The 21,135-nt window shown below is 37.8% G+C and overlaps 1 protein-coding gene across 1 annotated transcript in view; it reads left to right on the plus strand.

Annotated features, from left to right (window-relative positions):
- The window catches only part of SCAPER (S-phase cyclin A-associated protein in the ER), a 183,964-nt gene that overhangs the window by 64,083 nt on the left and 98,746 nt on the right, over positions 1-21,135 (plus strand). Inside the window, exons 21-22 of the mRNA XM_014944728.1 lie at positions 13,426-13,562; positions 18,300-18,365. Coding sequence (XP_014800214.1) covers positions 13,426-13,562; positions 18,300-18,365 — 203 coding nt within the window. The remainder of the gene's footprint in view (positions 1-13,425; positions 13,563-18,299; positions 18,366-21,135) is intronic.

Consider the following 21,135-nt stretch of genomic DNA (forward strand, 5'->3'; position numbering starts at 1 on the left):
AAGGGATCATGTTTTAACAGCTGTGTTTGTGCCCAGCTGGTGAAAAAGAAGTTCCACTAGAGGGCACAGATAACTTGATTTTTGTGGTGTTCAACATCATATGCTTAATCCAGTGTTTTTCGGCAAAATCTTTCAATGTGAATTTAAGATCAAGATTAAGGTTGAACGTGTGGGCTTTCTTGAATGTGTACGTAGTGCAGGAGCAAAAGCAGAGGACAGTTTTAACTGAATGAACAGCTTGTTGATGACAACAGCAGTTTGAAATATCCTTAAGCAAGGTGGTACATAGTATTTGGCATTCTGGCAACATATGGATACTTCCATTGTTAGATATGAATATATTATTTAGAGCTATATTTTAATTAGTCTGAGTATACAATTCTGAACTATACTATTGTAATCTGAAATTCCCTTGGCCCAAGGCCCTCTCTGGTTTGTTTTTTCCAAAGGGCAGTAATAAGATACCCATACTAGAGATATGGTCACTGTAAAGTAGAAAAGCAATTTTATTCATCAGAACTATTTGCTTTCTGTACCTCTTTATTCAGCATGTATAGTTAATGCCAAACTTTGCCTCCTCCACAACTCTAGTTAAGTTTTGAAATACTTAAGATTTCTGAAGTATTATATAGAAGTACAACTGTATTCCAGGGAAACGTTACAATATTCACAGTTACTTATTCATCACTGTTTTCAATTTTTTAGTCAGTGAAGCTATCTGTAGTGAGAACACAGTTGTATTACTTAAAGTTATTACTTGTCATCTGTGATGTCTTTAGATTATATGCATCTTGTCTGTGACCCTTCTTCTTTGACATAAAAGATTTTATTTATATCACCTTTGACCTAATAAAATTTCACCTTTAACCTTATGCACTTGACACCTCAGATAACTTACTCTTGATCTTTGACTCATTTTGTGTTAAGCCTGTTAAGTAAAATAGGTAGTGCCTAGAAAGAAGGCTTTTTCAAAATTGTAATCTGACCATAGAAGTTCTTTAGTATTACTTGAGAAATCACAGAAGGACTTGAAATATGTTTATTTTGACCATATTAGTACCACAGATGGTAAAATTTTAAGTGTCTTCTTAGGACTTTAAAAACCGATTTAAATAAGTGTTTGTATAATGTGTCTTCCTGCAGTGAGGGTTTGTGTGGGTTGGTTTGACTGTAAGCGGAAAGTTGAAAGCTGTATCAGATGACACTAATTCCCCTGGGCCAGGTGGATGCTAGTAGCTGATCTTGCCAGGTCTGAAAAGAAATGTTTATATTCTAGATTTTTCTGCTTTACTATAGCATCTCTAGGTTCTGTAATTTTACAAATGTTTTCAGAGATAAAAGTAGACATTGTGTTGGAGCATTTCTCCATTTCCTTTGTGCAAGAGCTGGTAGCTAGGATTACATCTTTAATCAGTAAGATGAATTCACTTGTAAGTGTGATAATTTGGTGAAAGTCACAAAGAAAATAGTTTTGTTTTGAATGAAGATACTAAAAATGAAAAAATATGAAGTCACTTCTAAGATTGTATGACAGCTTCATTTAATCTCTGCTTTTTGGGTTTTCTTCATTTGAGTATGTATTAGTCTCCAGCTGAAAAGGATGTAGGTTTCTCCTAGAGCAAAAATCTCATTATTTTGAAACAGCGGTGATCACATTAAAACAAATTCAGTTCCATTCACATTTTTTACTCCCTTTTTTAACTTTTCTTTTGTCCGGTCTCTTACAAATACATTCATTCATGTAGATGGCAAAAACAGTTTCAGCAAGGTAGGCTTCAGGCTAAAAGCTGTCTTTGCTCCATTATATTTCTGAAACTTGCTATGCCATCACTGTCCCACACCATTTCACCATTGTCTTCAGTGCAGTAAGAGGGGTCTGTCTACAGTCTCTCTCTGCTCAAATGCATGTCTTCTTCCATCAACCTTCCAGCTTCACTCTTTTTTTATATTGCTCTTTTCTGTGCTATTGATTTCCTGTCCCCTGCCTTAATATTCATATTACTTCGGTTCAGCAAACGATGTAAACAACGTATGCAATTTGGTTTCATTGACTTCACTGGAATCAATTAGGATGGTTGAAGTTATGACTAATTGTTTTGCTGAACCAGAGCCTGTGTGACACAAAGGGCTTTTGACACAAAGGCCACCACTGGAAAGGTGCCTGCTGAAAGCCATGGGACAGCACATGGAGATTGCATTAGCCTGAGGAGCCTCTGCAGGGACCATGTAGACATTTGCTCCTACCTGTAGGTCCTAGATTATTTATTCATTTTTATGCCCCTCTGGCTTTCTCTGTTTCCTTTGCCTTTCTTGTCTATTCTGGTTTGCTTTGAGAAATACACATGACATCAGTAATCCTTACAGCTCGCTTCCTTTGAACTGTTGTCCTAGCTCCTGTCTTTATCTCCTGTCGTTCAAGTACTATGGTTTAAAGGCACTTTTAGAGCATAAATCATGTAATTCCGTGCAGTCTATCAATGTTCCTATAAGTGAAAAGTACTCCTAGAAACCAAATGGAATAGAAAACTTGGCAGGGGGTTGGATAGTTTCTATAAGGTGCACGCTAGAATTTTATGTATTCCAAAGTAGGGTGGAGGAATATTAATGAACCATTGTTTGCATATGTGAAAAATGTGGGGCTTTTATTAGGGAGGGAAACTAACTCTATTGTCATGAAAGAAACGAAACAAAGAACTTCTTAGAGGCGTATTTAGATCAAATGAAAATATAATCCCATGATGGAGCAAAGAGATTGTTGTCTGAAGATTGACAGCGTTAAAATGTGAGGATTTACAGAAAGCCATGGTTGGTTGAGCCCACCCACATTCCTTGGGAAACAAACCCAACCCTGGATCCTCAGTGCCTAAAGCGTGCTCTGTCGTGTGGGTTGTCAGGTTGGCTGGGGTTGCAGAGCAAGCCCTTTTTTGGCACGGCTCCGCCGGGGTTTGCAGCGGGGGCTGATTTACAGGGTGTGTGACTGTGCTGGCACGTTCCCCTGGTACGGCCACTCTCGCTCGGGCAGCACGGCGCTTCTGCCAGGATGTGGTGAGAGGCGGCTGGAGAAACCCAGCGGGGCCAGTGCGAGCCCCGTGCCAGCCAGGGAAGGGTTATAACTAGCACAACACACAAGCAAAGCTGATGTTCGTATGAGTTTGAGTTTCTAAAAGCTTTTGGGTTGTTTTTCTTGAAGAAACCAAGCTGTTTGCTCAAAGTTGTGTGCTGCTTCCATTATTTCTTACAGAGGAAATTACTGAGGGAAGGAGATGTGGGAATGTTTTCATGCCTGACCTTTCCTCTTTTTCTTCTGTATGTACAGGGAGCTTTCTTATGCAGAGATGTGGTGATGCCTGGACTTGGCTAATTATTTTTTTTTTTATTCACTATGTTTTCATTAAATTAAATTACATATAATGTATGTAACTATTTTATTGCTTCTGCTGTAGCGCTGTTGGGAAAAATGCTATTTGTTTTCCTTTCTGAATCAGAGTGTTTTCAAGTTCTTTTATTTAAATGAAGAATACTATCCTATGAAGTCCTTTTGCAACTAGCTAAAAGACATGATTAAGCAAAATGGAAAACAGTAACACTAAAGGAGCAGTTTTTTCATTTCCTCTACTATAGGACTTTGAGGTATTTATACCTGTGGGTATGTCATCTTTTAAAAAATGTTATGCAAGATCAATAGTTCTCTTCCTTCTTCAACACTCAAGTGTGTTACATACCAAGTGTGTTTTTAGCCACCTTTATTCTGATTTTCAGTCTAAGTAATGAAAGTCTTTAGCATTCAGTTTTAAGCTCTTCTCTTGTGTTTCAACGCTCTGGACTAAGGCTTTCACATGGGTCTGATTTTTTTTCAGCTACAAACTTGGTCTGCAGCCTTGGTCTTATTCTGGTGTATATTTGCACTCCAGTCTCTTTAAAACATCTGGTACCATTTGAATGATCCGCTGTGACCATTTGAGTACAAGGAGATGGTCTTGACTCAACTGTGGTGGTATAGAATATTGAAATAACTTCTGGGTGATACATTGATGCATATGGTTTGGTCATATATTGAAAAATATTCTTGTTTCTTTTATCCACAGACTTACAGAATATAGACTTCATTGTAAATTCTTTTTTTTTTTTCTTGGCATCTGATTATTTTTTCCAACAGTAGCCCATTTTTCTTCTCTATTGCTCAGTAGAAGCAATCTCTAAATCACTTACAAACAAGAACTCCTAGTCCCAATAAAGCCTCAGGTTCCAGTTGAGTTCTCTTTACTTGGATTTTAATTTTTTTTTTTTCCCGAGGAAGGAAGGACCTTTTTCAAGAGGTTGTATGTTCCTATAGGAATGGAGTTAAGCCAGGCATCTGAGGACTGTTTTTGTTTATGAATGTTTCCTATCTGATGGATACCTGTGGTCCTTTCAGCACAGGAACTCTGGGCTTGTAATTCTGCTGTGAATGCACTTGTCCTAGAAGAAGCTGTCATAAATGATCATGTAATTATAAAGTTTAATCCATGATGCAGTTTGCAGAAGGTCTCTCAGTACTCCATACATCAGTTCTAATTTTTTGTACTTTACACAGCAATAGCTTCTTGCCTTTAATATATTATAAAGTGTTGTTTTTCTTGGCAAAAACGTACATGATTAATTGTTTATTGGCTGTGTCCTTAGTTGTGATAGATCATTGCCAACAGCTGCACCCTTCCTCCTTTGGGCTTGGATATCTTAAATATTCACAGCCAGTAAGAAAAACTACTGCTGGCAGGGCCAAGTGCACTCTCATTTCCCCCTTTCTCTTGCTTGTCCTTGCAGCCAGATGATAATGTCAGTGCCTTCCAGCTTTCTGCCTTAATCTGTGGAGTGATGCTTTCGATATACAGCATGCAGAATTCTTGTTCTGGTGGAAGAAAGAGCTTTACTTTGCCTTCTGTTCCCACATTTTGGAGTGACAAGTGGGGAAAAATTGGTATTAAAAATCCAAACATCCAAACCTCCTATTCAGAATATTATTTGCTATTTGTCTTAGCGGCAGGCTGTCGTATTGCTGAATTTATGGACAAGCAAGGTGACTAAAACTGCAGTTGGTAATAGCATTAAAAATAGTAGCTAGTTAGGACATGCTAAAAAGCAGTATTAGTCCCTCATTTAAAAAATTTAATCTTAATTAAATTCAAGAAGTGAAGGAAAAACTACTTTTGCAATGAAAGGTCAATCGTCAGTTTTGAACGAATAATAAAAGATTTTTAATGCTCTACACTCATCTTCAAAAGTATGTTCTAGCACAAAAACGTGAATAACTAAAATCTTGATTTTGAGAAAATAATATTTGAATAGCCTTTGTTTTCATGACCTGTTTTTCATGTATTAAGCACTAGTAATAAGTCTTACTAATGGTAACCTTCCTTATTTTGAATCCTCTCCATACTTTGGAGTGGGTCATCACTTGTATTAAACCAGTATTTCTTCACAAACATTTGATCTCTTTATCATTAGCACTAATGACCATTTGTGTTTCAAGCTGTCACTGGTTATAATGTTGAAAATTGAATTTTGCATTTGATATAACTCAGTCTGCTTCAGCATCTGTTTTCCATATTAAATATTGTCCTAGGCTATGAGGAAAAAAATAAAATACTGAGGAGTTTTGTTGAAACATGTAATAAAGTCATGAACAAATATTCCTGTGGTAACATGATTTAGAATTGAACCTTAAAAACCTCTTTAAAATTTGGCAAATACCTCCCTCAAGTGATTATATACGAGTAAGAAACCGTTATTCCTGACACTGGTGATAAATATTGAAAACATTTTTTGAAATTATTTTCTGCAGTTACAGGATATTGTTTATTTTGAAGCAGGTAATGTTAATCCAAAAGATATATGTAGGCTTCAGAATAGTTGCCTATTGATTTGCTAGAATATATTCCTTATGTACCTTACCTTTATACAAAATGCTCAGTTTGCTATTAATTTTTTTTATTAAAACGGTAAATGAATGACAGCAGTTATTATGTGATATAAGCTACTACAAATATTTCTTTGTAATTATCTTCATGTTTATTTTAATGCTGATACGAGAGGGCAAGTGCAAACAAGTGTTCGGAAGTTCTGAAGATGGAATTTAGATAAATGGCTAGAGTCAGATATTTTTCAAGTTGCCTTGCTTGGTCTGCAGAATTGGGTTAGAAAACTAATAAGAATGCTTTTTTTTTTTTTTTTTTCCTTTTCCAAACTTGAGGATTCAAGGTTGGAAAGAGTACAAAAATAATAAGAATAACCAGTCTCATGGTATTCTGGCACTTCTCTTCAGTTCTGGACAGAATCCAGAAATACAGAAGGGAATGAAAATGAAAAATAATAGAGAAAAAAAAAAACCCTATAAAGTTCTCCAATTCCAAGAAGGTCATTTTGGCTCATTTTTTTGGGGGCAAGTCCAATAGCCAGAAGGGATTTCCACTTGTATGAATTGGTTAGTTTATACATAATGGCAAGATAGTTAATTAAGTACTGTGTCCCATGCTATATAAAACAGTCTATAGGATGGAAAGGTCAGGCCTTCACATGCCTGTTGCCCGACAGCGGGGTTTCACTGCAGTGCTGCTTTGTGCTAGTTCAGGACCCTCTAGAGCTTATGGAAAGCAGCAGCAAAGACTTGATATAGTAGGTGATGATCCTGGCCCCTCCTGCCAGCGACTGGCTGGCTTCAGACCAGAGGACTTCCAGCGCCTTCCTTCCCTGGCTGCTGCCGCGGCGTGTTGGGAGGAACATTGTGCTTCGTGAGAGCCAGCGAGGAGCAGCGCGTGCAGAGGAGAACAGAGGGGCTTAAGTTATGGCTGCCCTACAGCAACAAATGCCAGGCTGTGATTTTCTTCTCAGCTTGAGCGAATGCAGATGCTTCACTGCAGTATTGTCCTACCTGTGCAGTCTCGCCCCAGGCAGAATTCATAAAGAGGCAGGGCTTACTTAAAAAGAAAAGGAAAGGGAAATAAGTATTTGTGTTATGCTCACTCTTAACTTCAGAATGAGATTTTGTTAGGAAGAATTCTGTTTGGCGCACTCTACATCACAATTTAATAAGTGTTACTATAAATATTTGCTGAGTAGTGGAATGAGTAGTAGCATATATGTAATACAGAGGGCCAAAAGTGTCATAGTCAAAGAGATTGGGTAGGAGAATAATTTTGCAGTTGTCTTCTGGTTTGATAAATACTTACATATCCAAGATTTCATCTGTCAAGGTCAGATACATGGGTGTTGTTGCAGTAATCAGGACATCAGATGGGGAGAGCTTGTCAAGACTATTGGTTTTGTGAATGGTTATTGTATGAAGAAGGTTTCAATTAGGAAATTTATTCTCCAGCTGTTGTATTTCATATAGATTACCAAGGTTCAGAATCCAGTTTATGGTACAGTTTTCCTCATCCAAACTGAAGTGGACTGAATTCAGTCGTATAGCATCTCAGCATTTTGTAGTATTTGCTACACTTTTCACGGCAAGATTTTGCAATTACTTGTTCTGGAGTCTGAAGAACTTACTTTATTTCAGAGAATATTGATAGTAATGCTCTAATACTTGTAATATAAACATGTCATATAAGAAAAAGGGGTGTAATTTGGTGTATAGAGAAAAACTTGGTTATAAGAAGTGCTTAGTCATCTAAAATTATCAACTTCAAGATAGGAAATGAACTGGTAAGTTTTTCCTGTTTCAAGCAGTTGAATGGGACTAGGCAATAACCAGCAAGAATGTGACTTCGTGAGTGACCTTATTAGTTTTAGCTGTAATGATTCTGGCAACTGGATTTCTCATGTAGTTTGTAGATGAGGCCCATCTGTTGCTTTTGGAAAGCTTCGGGATTCTCAGTGACTAAAAGTCAGAACATTTGACGATGGAGGGAGAAGAGAGGAAAAGCAAAGACATTTTTGTGAAGAATGTAATTTCTATCTTGTCTGCTTTGTTGGGGCTTTAGTTTTACATGTGCCTTTAATGTCAGTTCTTATCACCTTGCTTGTTAATGAAGTACTGAAACTTCTACAGGAAATTTATTTCAGTTGTTCTAAAAATATCTTCAGTGTCATATAAAAATGACTAGAGGTCTATATGGCTTGATTTTTAAAGATCTCAAATGACAAGATGTGTCTATACAGGCTGCTATTGAATATCAAATTGTTACTTCTATGTTTCATAAGGTTTTTTAGCAAGAGGCAATCTCCCTCTGAGCAGGAGGTTGAGCAAACCTTGTGAGTGTTCAAAACAACCTTTAGTTTTGGTGAGTGCATGTAAATAACACTGGAGAGAAATAGCAGGAGTATTTCTGCTCTAACGCATCACTGAGCCATCACCATCTGGGAATACAGAGAGGGATATAGATGGTGAGGAAACGTATCAGCATCCAGTTCTGGTGTCTGTATTTTGCAGCTGTACGTCGCGGTGTCGTACCGACTGACTCAGGTGATGGTGAGGAAACGTATCAGCATTCAGTTCTGGTGTCTGTATTTTGCAGCTGTACGTCGCGGTGTCGTACCGACTGACTGCTCTCTCTGGCACAGATTCTGCCGTCTCCGGGAAAGTTGATAGCTTATTTTGTGCCACAGTTATCTCAGCTGGGCAGCTTAAAGGCTGAGTTATCGAGTATGAAAAATGATGGCAGAAATCTGATCCGTAACGACCGTCACAGCTGGGGCTATTTCAGTCCTGAGATAAAAAGTATTGCGTTAGCAGTGTTGTTGGGTTTGTCCTACGTGAGTCTTTTGTCATGTGTAAGTCTTTAAAACAAAGCTTTTGAGAAATTGTGTGGCTCAAATGGAGATTGCTGGTATAGCAACTGAAACTGCCATGAACAGCTTTGGTAGGTGTGAAGATAGGCCTTAATAACAGAAGCTTTAATTAGAAAAGAGCCTTTATTTACTAATGCTTTGCGTTCACAATGGCCTAATGTCTCCAAAGATCTGATGGGTTACTAGTATCTGAGGATTTGGATGAATATCAGGCAGAATCTATCCAGCGTAACACAGAATCAGGCCAGTAATGCCCCTTCACATTGTCATAAAAACAAACCCCGGGATGCCTCTATGGAGAGGGGAGCATTAGTCTTAATAATTCCTACTGCATTTAGCGTTTACTTATATAGAAATAATCAGAAAAAGTAAAGGGCTTTCAGGAAGAGGTGACTAGATTACCCAGTTACTTGCCTTTATTAGAAATCTAAAAACCTGAGATTCAGTAATTTCATTACTGCTTAAATCAAAGCATTCAGAAGATGAAGCAAGTTCACTGTCTGAACACTGCACCGATTCAGCGGTGGCGCGGTAACCTGTCCAGCCCCTGGAGTCCAAGTGAAATTACTCAGGAATTGAATCATTTGAAGGATTGGTCAGTGTGACTCGGTGGATTTAAAAACCTTTATATTTTCAGATAACTAGTAGGAGCTTGATAAAACTTGGGAATAGCTATTTTACTTGTGCTGTCCATACCGTAGCAGCAGCTCTCTTCAGGTGTCACTTGTCATTCAATACCAAGCTCTTGGTTCTACTTGTTTCACACCTGAGTGGTGTCGATCTGCTGCTGTGCTAATCCTGCACTTTGATCTCTGCCTTCAAAAAGTGACTCTTTTTGTGACACGGGGTGTTATTACTCAACTCCTACTTTAATGAGCTGTGTGTATGAAGCCTGATATTAATCCAAACTGCCACACGTGAAAGCTGAGAACTCTGAGAAACATCATTCATGAAGGCGCTCGAGTTCATGTGAACAAATGGTTTGAAACCGTCCTGTGCGCTATTGACAGCACGACCTCTTCTGGCCCTCACGGGCTGGGAGATGAATGTGCTTGTTCAACCCTGGAGTTCTCTTGGAGTCATCTGCCACCCCACAGATAGGATTAGGAAAAAAGAGACGAGTGGCTGCTAAGGAGATACAAGGCTTTGTCTCCCTTGTGTGCCGTTGCGGTCGCACGGTGGGAGGACAGGAGGCTGCTGGCACCTTGGATGGAGATGGTCTGCTCCTTCCGTAAGGTGGGGTCTGTTCCAAAGTGCAGCGTGACCTTCATTTTGCACTGCTGTCACTTGGAAGATTATAGCAAGCAGTTTGAAGATCTGCTGAACCAAAAAAACAGTTTCAGTGTTGACCAGACGTAGAACTATATTAGCAGTTTGTGTTAATTTGGTATATTACTAGTGCTCATCTCACAAGACATGAGGTAAACTAATGGTAAATTACAGTGCTGGGGCATACAAGTTCAGCTGGGAAAGCAGGGATGTACTTATCAAATCCCACCAAAATAATTATTTTTTCTTTTTTTATTTAATAACAGAGCATCCCAAAACAGCTCTGTTTAAGTCCCCTGAGGCTTGGTAGCAAAGCAGGAATAATGTCATAGGCTGTTCTGAGGAGGGCCTTTCTGAACATTGAAGAACTCGAAGCCATCAGTTTCCTGTGAAGTTATAGCCTTATAGTCAGGTTTCTCTTTTTTTTAAAAAAAAGAAAGTTTAAGGGAAAAGCTGATTTTCAGTGGGATAAGCTGTTTTTTAGTGAGTGTTGAGGAGGAGACAAAAATGAGCTGGGGTTTCACAACCAACCCTGGGATGGTTTATGTTCTAGTGCTGCTACAGGTTGGTCAAGAACTAACTCATCAAAACCTGGGATATTTTGCTGGTCTTGTACTACTAAATCATGCTCAAAGCGGTCAGCCTTTTGAGATACCTTAAGAAAGTTTTCCTTTAAGCATTTCTTGCTAAAATTAAATGGATACCATTAAGGGAGGGGGGGAAATGCTTACCAAAGCCGTTAGGATTAGGTTACATATGGATATAGCAATATCCATGGCTTGAACCACTTGGACCAACACATTAAGGAAAAAAAGCTCAGGTGTCCTGGGAGTTACCCGGTGCAGACAGTGTAACAAAGTTAAAGTCAGCTGTGCTTTTAGAATTTGCTTAGGTTATTATGCTTGATTTCTTATGTCTGATATTAATTCAGTATTCATTTTGCATTCATATGATTTAAGATAGAGATTTCAATTACTATTTTGACCAAATATATATTGCTAGGTTATATCATTCAGCAATGCTTTATAAAAACTAAATGGTCTTTTTCCAGGAAATTTCACAGAGATTTATTTTGTTTTCAACAGGCATACAATTTTCCTGAATAAGTGAATGAAAATATAGGTTATTTTCTGGAAAATATTGTCTATAAATTTTTTAACACTTCACCTTTAAATTTTAAGGATACTTACTAAAAGGAAAGGAGTAATCACATCTGATTGTGGCACTAATAATTTTCCAGGATAAATTATCCTAATAAGCAATGGTGACCTACACTTTGTGATGTGTTCAGTATTCTGTAAGAAAACAAGTATAAACCTTGGTATATTAGAAATGGGGTAAAGGCATTCTAATAACTGGCATTAAACTATTTGTTTATTGTTATTTGTAAAATGAACAGTTGGTAGTTCCGCAAGCAGCCGTAATGCAATATGGAGATCTGGTGTCCACTTGCTGCTTCGAGGTGTTTGTGTGAGAGAATTCAATAGTGTGAACGTCTCTGTTAGGCTTCTGTTGTAGTAGAAGGACTTTCCAGTGTTATGCAGAACATCAGATTACATGTGTTTTTCAACCAAAGTAGACTAATGATGGGCGTTGTAGTGGTTTAAGTGTGTCACTTTTAAAACTGTCGATTAAATTTGTGTAAGTTTCTTTCACTGACAAGAAAGGGACTGAAATACATTGAGAGTTCGGAAGAGGTTAAATTCAGTAAAAGTAATTAATTAAATTTTGGCCAAGAAGGCAAACAGCATCCTGACCTGTGTCAGGAGCGGTGTGGTGAGTAGGACCCAGGAGGTGATCGTTCCCCCGTACTCGGTGCTGATGAGGCCCCACCTGGAGGGCTGTGTCCAGTTTTGGGCCCCTCACCACAAAAAAAGACATTGAGGGGCTGGACCAGGTCCAGAGAAGGGCAACGGAGCTGGTGAGGGGCCTGGAGAGTGAGTCTTATGAGGAGAGGCTGAGGGAGCTGGGGGTGTTCAGTCTGGAGAAAAGAAGCTGAGGGGAGACCTTCTCACTCTCTCCAACTCCCTGAAAGGAGGGTGTAGCCAGGGGGGGTCGCTCTCTTCTCCCAAGGAACAGGCAATGGGACAAGAGGAAACGGCCTCAAGTTGCCCCAGGGGAGGTTCAGGTTGGATATTAGGAAAAATTTTTCCACGGAAAGGGTTATTAAGCCTTGGAATGGGCTGCCCAGGGAGGTGGTTGAGGCACCATCCCTGGAGATATTTAAAAGCCGGGTTGCCATAGTGCTTAGAGACATGGTTTAGTGATGGTTTTTATCAGAGTCAGGTTGATGGTTGGACTAGATGATCTTAAAGGTCCCTTCCAACCTGGACAATTCTGTGATTCAGCAATGCAAAGTTAAATTGAAAAATAAGTTTAAAAGGGACACTGGAGTATAAATCCTTCTTGGTTGTTGAAATCAAGTGGTCAGCAGTTTAGCAGTTGTGGGTTTTTTGGCAGTTCGTTTGGTTTTGGTTTTTGGGCTGGGTTTCTTTGCACTTGTAGTTTCTGGGTAGTCCAGTGGTCATTGGAATTGTCACAAGCACCTACATTGATAGCACGGGTCAATCACAGTTGAGAACAGCTTTAGGGCAATAGCTTTGTTGGTCATTTATCTCTAAATAATAAATATTTATTTTAAGAGTAGACCTTGCTTGTGTTGGGGTAGTCTATACTTTCACTGAAAGTACCTCTGAGGAAACAGGATATTTTTTGTAATACTGTTTTAAAAATCTTGAAACAAATAATTTATTTAAAATCACATGGTGTAGTCACATTCCCTTTTTTTGCATGCCATTGTATAAAAACTGCACTATTTCATTATGAAAGCGTTCCTTCTGTGGGCAATTGACATTTTACCAATCTTTTACTTCAATGCAAATCTGTTAATGTGAGAGGAAAAGTAATAATCCCATAAAGAAACGGTAATGTTGTAAGTAGTAAATAGTTTCAATGTATTTTAACAAAAGTTAAGACAAGTTTAGATTATCATGAAGAATTGAAGTCATAAACCAGAATGAGTACGTTTAATATAATGAGTGATGTTGATAGAGCAGGGCATTGGTTTCATGTAGCTGCAAAGGGCAGCTTGGAGAAAAGAGAGGATGTCAACTTGGAATTCATACTTGTTAAGTAACAGCTTCTTGAAAATGAGGGACAACATCTATTCTCCTTTACTTCTCTCAAGAATTATTCTCCCTTATTATGAAATACCTATAATGTGTTCTCTCCAGGGTTAAAAAAATCTCTTCCCCAAAAATTCTTTTTAAATTTTTCTTCATTATTTAACCTTTTGTTAAATATTTACCCCTGTTGTTTCCTGGGAAGATATTCTATAATGTCTATCACATACTGTGAGATTTAATACTATTTCAATATTTTCTACAGGAGCACCTGTCATTAAAAAAGTACATTGTGGATATTGTGATTGAGAGTTCTGTTCCCGTGGAACCATTAAAAGATGGAGAGGAGAAACAAAAAACTAAAAAGAAAGCCAAAAAGTTAAAGGCACGGATGAACTCCAGGTAGTACAAATTTCTTCTTAATTTTCTTCCTTAAGTTTTGTCCTAAACTTTACCTTTTGTCCTTTAGTATGAGTGCAGTGGAAGGCTGGAAAAAAATTTAAAAATTATTTGCTTTGGGAGTGTCTTGAAAATAACACTGATGAGCCTAATTTATGGCCACTTTCTCTGATTGAGAAAGAAAACTGAATATCGATCTGGAGCCCTTGGTTTCACCTGTTAAGAGCTTTTCTCATAATTGGATGCCAGTGCTCTGCCAAAACTGTAGCCTCTTCTAGCATACAATAGCATGTTTAAATTTGTGTAAACCATGCCTATTTTTCTTTCTGGCTATTGATTTTTAAATGAAGTATCAAAGAAAATCAATAGTAATCAACAAATAGAAGTCAGCCTGCTGTAGTGTCAAATCCCATGACTAAATTTAATCATTTTTTGTTGCCTGTCACAACAAAAAGAAAGTTAAAATTATCTTAAAATGGAAAGTGAGTTGTCAGACCTGCAATTTGTTATTAGTCTAAAAAGTGACATCTGCAAATCAGTACGATGTGCAGGACATCATTATATCATGAACTGACAGTGCCAGTCTTTATAGCTGAATAGTCCCCAGCTGAGGTTAATACTTAAGTGAATATTGTAACATATTTTTACATTCATCTCTAGAAATAGTTCTGAGAAGGTAGGAATCATAGTTACGTATTTTCCCTGCCTTTTTTTTAAGGAAGAAGGGTAACAAATAAGAGAAAAACACCTGAATGGATTTTTAGAGTGACAGTAAAAATTAGGTGCTTTATTAACTCATAATAGTGCTAATAATGGCACATTAGTGTTCAAAACCACAGTATTTTTACAGTCTATTACTGTTTCTGATTGTTTTCCTTATTGGATGAGCAAATCCATTATCTGAATACCACATGAGAGCACACTGTTGGAACTGGATAACGTACTCCTCCAGGTTTCTGATTGCTCAAGATGCAGTGTTATTAATATTACCTGTTGATTTAATGCAGGTGTTGGGTCCAATTTTAATTTTTTCTGAAGAGCTGCTTCTGTTGAATTTGTCAAAGATTTGTCAGACCTAGGAATACAAGCTCAGATAATAATTTGTTATTGGCACTGATAGTTGAAAAACTTTTTCAGAACCTTTTGAGTTCTCATGTGTCAGACTTGGGTGAGTCAGCTTTTTCATCATAAAAAATTATAATTAAAAGAGTAATAAAGGGGCATTGTTTTAAAAGGTGATATACTGTTGAAAAATACAGTGAAAGTTTCAAAATCTAAGAGGAGTTATATTGGCAAGACATGAAATTCATGTTCGTTAAGCTTTTTTTTAATTTTAAAGAGTGACTAAACTTTTCAATGAGATTACTGTCCTTGAAGATAACTGAGACTTAAATTGAAGTTTTCACCATGTGTTCTTTAATATTAACATGAAAAACTGACAAATAAAAATGTACAGTAGCAGTATGAAGCAAGGGCTGTTCCATGGAATTTCAAACAAAAAAAAAAATTGATGGGGGGGGAATTAAGTTTAACCATGCAAGTCTTGCCAGTCTCCTACAGTTACTGTAATTGACACTTGAGTAATAGTAATGGGCACAGTAATGACAAATACTGCCTGGATGGTCCTGCATCTAAGCTTATTACTGTTAAGGTGGGGAGGTTTTCCATGTTCAGAAAATGAAGGAGGATTATCTTAAGTTATGTGGCTAAAGCAATTTAAGCAATAACTTCAGAATTAAAATACGACATACAAAATTAAATAATTTAGGTAATATTTACCATGCTTGCCCAGCAGTCTGGACAGTACTGATGTACCTTAGACCCCCAGTTGGCTGGAAGTTTACTGCTCAAAATCAGCTCAAAACTTAGGTGGAATATATAGATAAAGTAACTTAATTATTAATTTATTGAGGATAGTTTGAAAGCGAAGAGCATTTGATGTCAATAATTCACAGTTTCACAGGTGTTAGCAGAATATCTACAAGCTATGTTTTAATACATATTTGCAACTATTGCTCTTCTCTAGAAAAAGAAATAGTTATAACAAACCGCCTTATGCCTTAAGACTTGAAATTATACATTTATATTTTAAACTTGAAAAAAAATAACTGCATCCAAACAGATTCCTGTTGCGCTCCTGAGTTTCTAGATCTTAAATCACTATTACAATATCAAAGCAATGAAGGGCAAAGGTGAACGAGGGGACAAATTGTGATCAATGGGTTATTAGATATGTTGAGAAGTTTTGTTAGTCTTATTAATTATATTTATAACCCTAAGCCATTAAGCTGGTGCTATAGCAACAACTGATATATTGCTAAGTAAATTATCTCAGGTTAAACATGTATGTGCTGCTAGCAGAAGAATACTGCAGTACCCACATGGGAAAGGAGGCTTGATGAAAGCTCCAGCAGCAGAGGTGCAGTTTCCAGCTGGGAAGTATGTCCAGTTGAGGGATGCTTTGCAATGGGTTTAAAGCACTCCAGTCATCTTCATTTAGCAATATTCATTTAGATATTTTCGGTGATTATTCATGTTTGACTGACTCGTCTGTACAAAAACTCCAAGCTGAAAATGTGTTGTTTCTGGCGAAGAGGCAGGAAAGAAGGCAAAAGGTTAATAAAGGAATCTCACCTTCATGTTTAATACTGAATTCAGTTGTGATTAATAGCTTTATTAATGATCCACAAATCAGAGCTAGTGGTAATGTAACAATATTTGCGTGTACCATAAGTTGTATAGGTTAAGCAAGCCAAGGGAAAATTTGGGTCGCTTTGGAAAGCTTGATCCACTTGGCTGAACAAAAAATGTAAAGAAACATTTAGCGTATGTGTCTGAGAGAAATAACAGGAATTAAATCTTTACTAAATCATTTTTTTGCAGTGCAGTAGTGAACCACATTTCCCATTGGAAGATACTGTCATAACTTAGATTTGGAAAAAAGAATTGGACATCTGTAAAGTTGGCAAGAATGTCAACTGACAGCAGCTAATATTCAGAATACCCTTAAAATTAATAAGAAATACCATTTTTATGGGTGAAAGCTGCCCTGAGGCTTTTTTTTTTTTTTTCCTGCTGCTGTCCTGAGGTGCTTGTGGCACTTTCCTCTAGGGTTTTGTATACCTGCTCTTGGTAGAGGGAGACAAGTCACATGGCAGGTTTAGTCCAATGTGCCAATAAGTTTCTTTCAGGTGTGTGTATGGTTTTTTTGGAAGAATTTTCCAAGCCACGAATGATGTTGTCCCTCGTTCATCTGAGAACACAACCTCAGGAGGCTTCAACAGCAGATCTCCCTGAAGCCCTAGAGATCCGTGTTGCATCTGTGACGTCTTCATTTCAGAATCAAACTCAAAAGAGCAATTTTAATGGATTAGATTTTTTTAATAGCTAAATCCTCTTACTGCATGTTGGATGTTTCTTCATCGCAGGACTCTGAGAACTGAATTTTTCTGCATCCCTGTAGTGTCTAGATTAGTTTTACTTTGTGTGTGTGTGTCATTATCCGAGGTTACGGGATTACCACTGCACATCCTGGTCTGGGTGATGAGCTGAGGATGATTGTCACCTTTTTGGCACAGGCTGGCTGGACTCAAAACAAGCAGTAGGGGAAAAAAACCTCCTGTCTCCCTCTTCCTACTTTTTGGCATATGGCCAGTGTAAATAATACTTTTAAGGAACTAAAGAGGTTTGTGTTTCTGTGTCCAGCCTGTTTGAGAACTGAATTTTTCTGCATCCCTGTAGGTTTTTTTGGAAGAATTTTCCAAGCCACGAATGATGTTGTCCCTCGTTCATCTGAGAACACAACCTCAGGAGGCTTCAACAGCAGATCTCCCTGAAGCCCTAGAGATCCGTGTTGCATCTGTGACGTCTTCATTTCAGAATCAAACTCAAAAGAGCAATTTTAATGGATTAGATTTTTTTAATAGCTAAATCCTCTTACTGCATGTTGGATGTTTCTTCATCGCAGGACTCTGAGAACTGAATTTTTCTGCATCCCTGTAGTGTCTAGATTAGTTTTACTTTGTGTGTGTGTGTCATTATCCGAGGTTACGGGATTACCACTGCACATCCTGGTCTGGGTGATGAGCTGAGGATGATTGTCACCTTTTTGGCACAGGCTGGCTGGACTCAAAACAAGCAGTAGGGGAAAAAAACCTCCTGTCTCCCTCTTCCTACTTTTTGGCATATGGCCAGTGTAAATAATACTTTTAAGGAACTAAAGAGGTTTGTGTTTCTGTGTCCAGCAGTAAAACACTCAGTCGTGGAAGTATTTACTTCTATGTTTTATGCCTAACAAGGTTGATTATGTTACAATAGTCATTCATTACATAAAAAATACTCCTGAACCTGTAAATATAACAAATTATTTATATGTTAATTATAATCTCTGTGATGTAGTAATTTTCTGGTTTGCACTGCATGTCTAAATAACTAATATTTTCATCAGATGAATGTGGTGGCTTTATAATGAATGGTAGGTTACTGCAGTTGTGTGTATATCACTTGTACCATTTTCTACCATTTGGAAAGTCAACTTAAATACACCATTTGTGCACTGATATTATTCTCAAGTAGTAATGTTAATCGTAAGTGGGTACCAGCTAGTAGTTAAGCATCAGTATGGGTTATGACTTTTTCTATGAAAAAGAAAAAAAGGCCAAAGGTTAGAATTATCTTGCTGGTCTTACATATTGTACTCTTTAGACAACAGTCAATAATAATAAATATTTTCTCCTTCAGGGCAAAGGAATATGAGAGTTTGATGGAAGCAAAAAATGCTGTCTCTGATTCCCCGTTTAAAGCCAAGTAAGCATTTAACTTTATATATTTTAGATACAAATTTGTTTTCCCCCCCTTTCTGTAGCGGAAGTGCTTCTGACATTTCCGGTGGAGCAGGTGTGGTAAGGTTCCCACTCAATATGGGGTATGTTGCCATCTTCAGTTACAGATCAGTTTCTAATACAAAAGGTCAGACTCTATAAATGCATTTTTTTCTGAGAGCACTGTATATGTTAAAACATGTAAAATGCAATAGTAAGGAGAACATATGCTTGTCCTTTTCTTACCTGGAAGCAACAAAGTTCCAGCTTTGTACTTCAAGACTGATGCTGAAAATTCAGCACTGGAGTTTTGGGACAGGAAATGTTATGTTTGGCCTCCATTTGGTCAGAAACAGAGGTTCCTATGGTGAAAGCATGGCTTTGAGGCATTGAGCCTTTTAAAGAATAGACCTTTTAATTGTCTAGGATAAGACACAGGTGAAAACAGTGCATGGTGAGATTAAAGCAAGACCTAGTACTGCTGACAAATTCCTCCCCCTTAGTTTAAAAATTAAAATTGTTTGGCTTTTGTTTTCTGATTCCACTGAAACAGGTTGGCAAAATATGCAGAATATTTGGATTTCCAAAAAGTTTTTGACAAGGTTTCTAACCAAAGCTTTTGAAAGAAACTATACAGCTGTAGTATCAGAAAATTAGTTAAAAACTGAAAAGAAATGGAGTATATGATCAGACCTTGCAGAATTGGGAGGTTACCGGTAGAGTTCTGTAGTCCAATGATGTTCAACGTTCTCACAAGGGACTTGGAAAAAGAGGGCAAGCAGTGAGGTGACACAGTTTGATGGTGATGATGCGAAGATATTCAGGATGGTAGGGACACAAACTTGTACTGAACGATAGTTTTGAAAAGAGTGAGTGACTCCACAGTAAAATGACAGGTGAAATCCTGCATATATTAAGTGCTACACAATGGAGGGGGAAGGCAGAGCTCAATTATATCTTCACATAGAAAGTGTGGGCTTTGAACTTACAGCAGTGATAGGTAAGTTCCAAGAAAATATCCACTCAGTACTCTTAGCAGGTAAAGGAAAACCTTTGTTAATTTTTTTTAGAGGGGAGCAAAACCAGAATGTCATTATGTACAAATGCCTGTGTACATCTTTTGAATACTATGTGCAGTTCTGGTTCTTCATCTCAGGATATGCTAGAATTGTTACAAATTCAAAGAAGGCAGGAAAGGAAATCAGCAATAATTTTTGATATAACTTCTGTATTAGGGATTAAGTAAACTAGTACTCCTCATTCTGGAGAGAAATCTGATAATGGGAGGAAGTTGTAATAGGGATATATCACAGAGATCTCCAAGGTCATAAATCGCATGGACAAATGGTGTGGGTGCTGGTTGGTGGTTGTCCTTCCTTGTACCAGAATGAGGGAGCACAGAATGAAGATGGAACCAGGTTCAAAAGAAACCAAAGACAGTGATTCTCCATGTGGTGTGCAATCGGAGCTCATTGACAGAAATCACCCAGAGCTAAAAGTTGACCTGCATTACTGCAGTTCATTCCTGCATCCAGCCCAAGAGATTCCTAAACTGAAAATGGTGACAAGAAAGGGATTAGTAAAGACTATTATTATTATATTCTTGTCCTTTTCTTAATATTTCTGAGACACCAATTTACAGATCAAAGTTAAACGGGCTAGTGGGCACATGACGTGCCTTTCTTACAGTTGTGCTGTGTCAGGTCAGTCAAGAGGTTGTGGTGTCTTAGCAGCTGGATTCAAATACCTTCATCCTAAAACTGCAACTGCTTTCCAGGTTGGGGATATTTGTCTTCAGACTGAGGTAATAACCTGTACCAAATCCTATATGTTTAGTGGTTGCTTCTATCACTCCGAAATTGCTGATACACTTGAAGGTAGCATTTTTTACCAGTTACTGTTGATTGTTCAGGTCCTTGCTGTTTGGCTTCCTTGGTTGGATGTACAACTAGCCTGGATGCCTTACCTTTCACAGAGTCCTTTCAGTAGTTTGAAAACCTGCTGTTGAACCTCAGTATGTATTTTAAAATAATAAAAATCCATCACTGAGGTTTGACATAAGAAAATGAAACATCTCCAGCAGATGGCACACCTGCATAAACACATTGGGAAAGAAGGTTCTGTTGTTGGCTTTGTTTCCTAATAATCAGCACTTCAATTTTCAAGATTAGTTTCATGGCAGATGAAGACTTTTAGATTTGTAGCTCCTGTGTTTTGCTTTTCTTTGCTACCAGCAAATAAAAATGAGGGTCTAGGTGTCAGAAAGTAGAAATGTGGGGCGTTTGAGTGATTCTGAAAATATTGATAAGCTGTAGTGCTTCCAATGTAGTTTCTTTCTGGCTTGTGATTATTGGTGATGTGGTTTGGTCGGCTGTGTCTCAGTGACAGTGCAACCGAAGCTCAGATTGATGATCTTACTGTATTTTTTTGGAATCTCTTGACTGATCCTGAATTTACCATTTTAATTTTTCTTTACTTAATGAAATGCCAGCGTGCTTTCTGGCAGAATCGTCTGTTCCATTTGCTTGCTTATTTTTCTCCTTTATAACCTCGTTAGGGCTGTACCCTTTATGTGTGAACTGATGTGATGGCCACTGTGCAGCTCCCTCTCATCACAGATCTGGGAGATTCTTTTTGCAGTCTTCATGTAGAAATCTAGTGATCTAGCACATGCTTACATCTAAATTTTTAGAACATAGTTTCAGATATCATAGGTATTGCTATTTCCAGAGTGATACAACTTTTTACCTACTGTC

This window comes from Calidris pugnax, unplaced genomic scaffold (genome assembly GCF_001431845.1).
Source record: "Calidris pugnax isolate Ruff unplaced genomic scaffold, ASM143184v1 scaffold70, whole genome shotgun sequence".
Taxonomy (NCBI): Eukaryota; Metazoa; Chordata; class Aves; order Charadriiformes; family Scolopacidae; genus Calidris; species Calidris pugnax.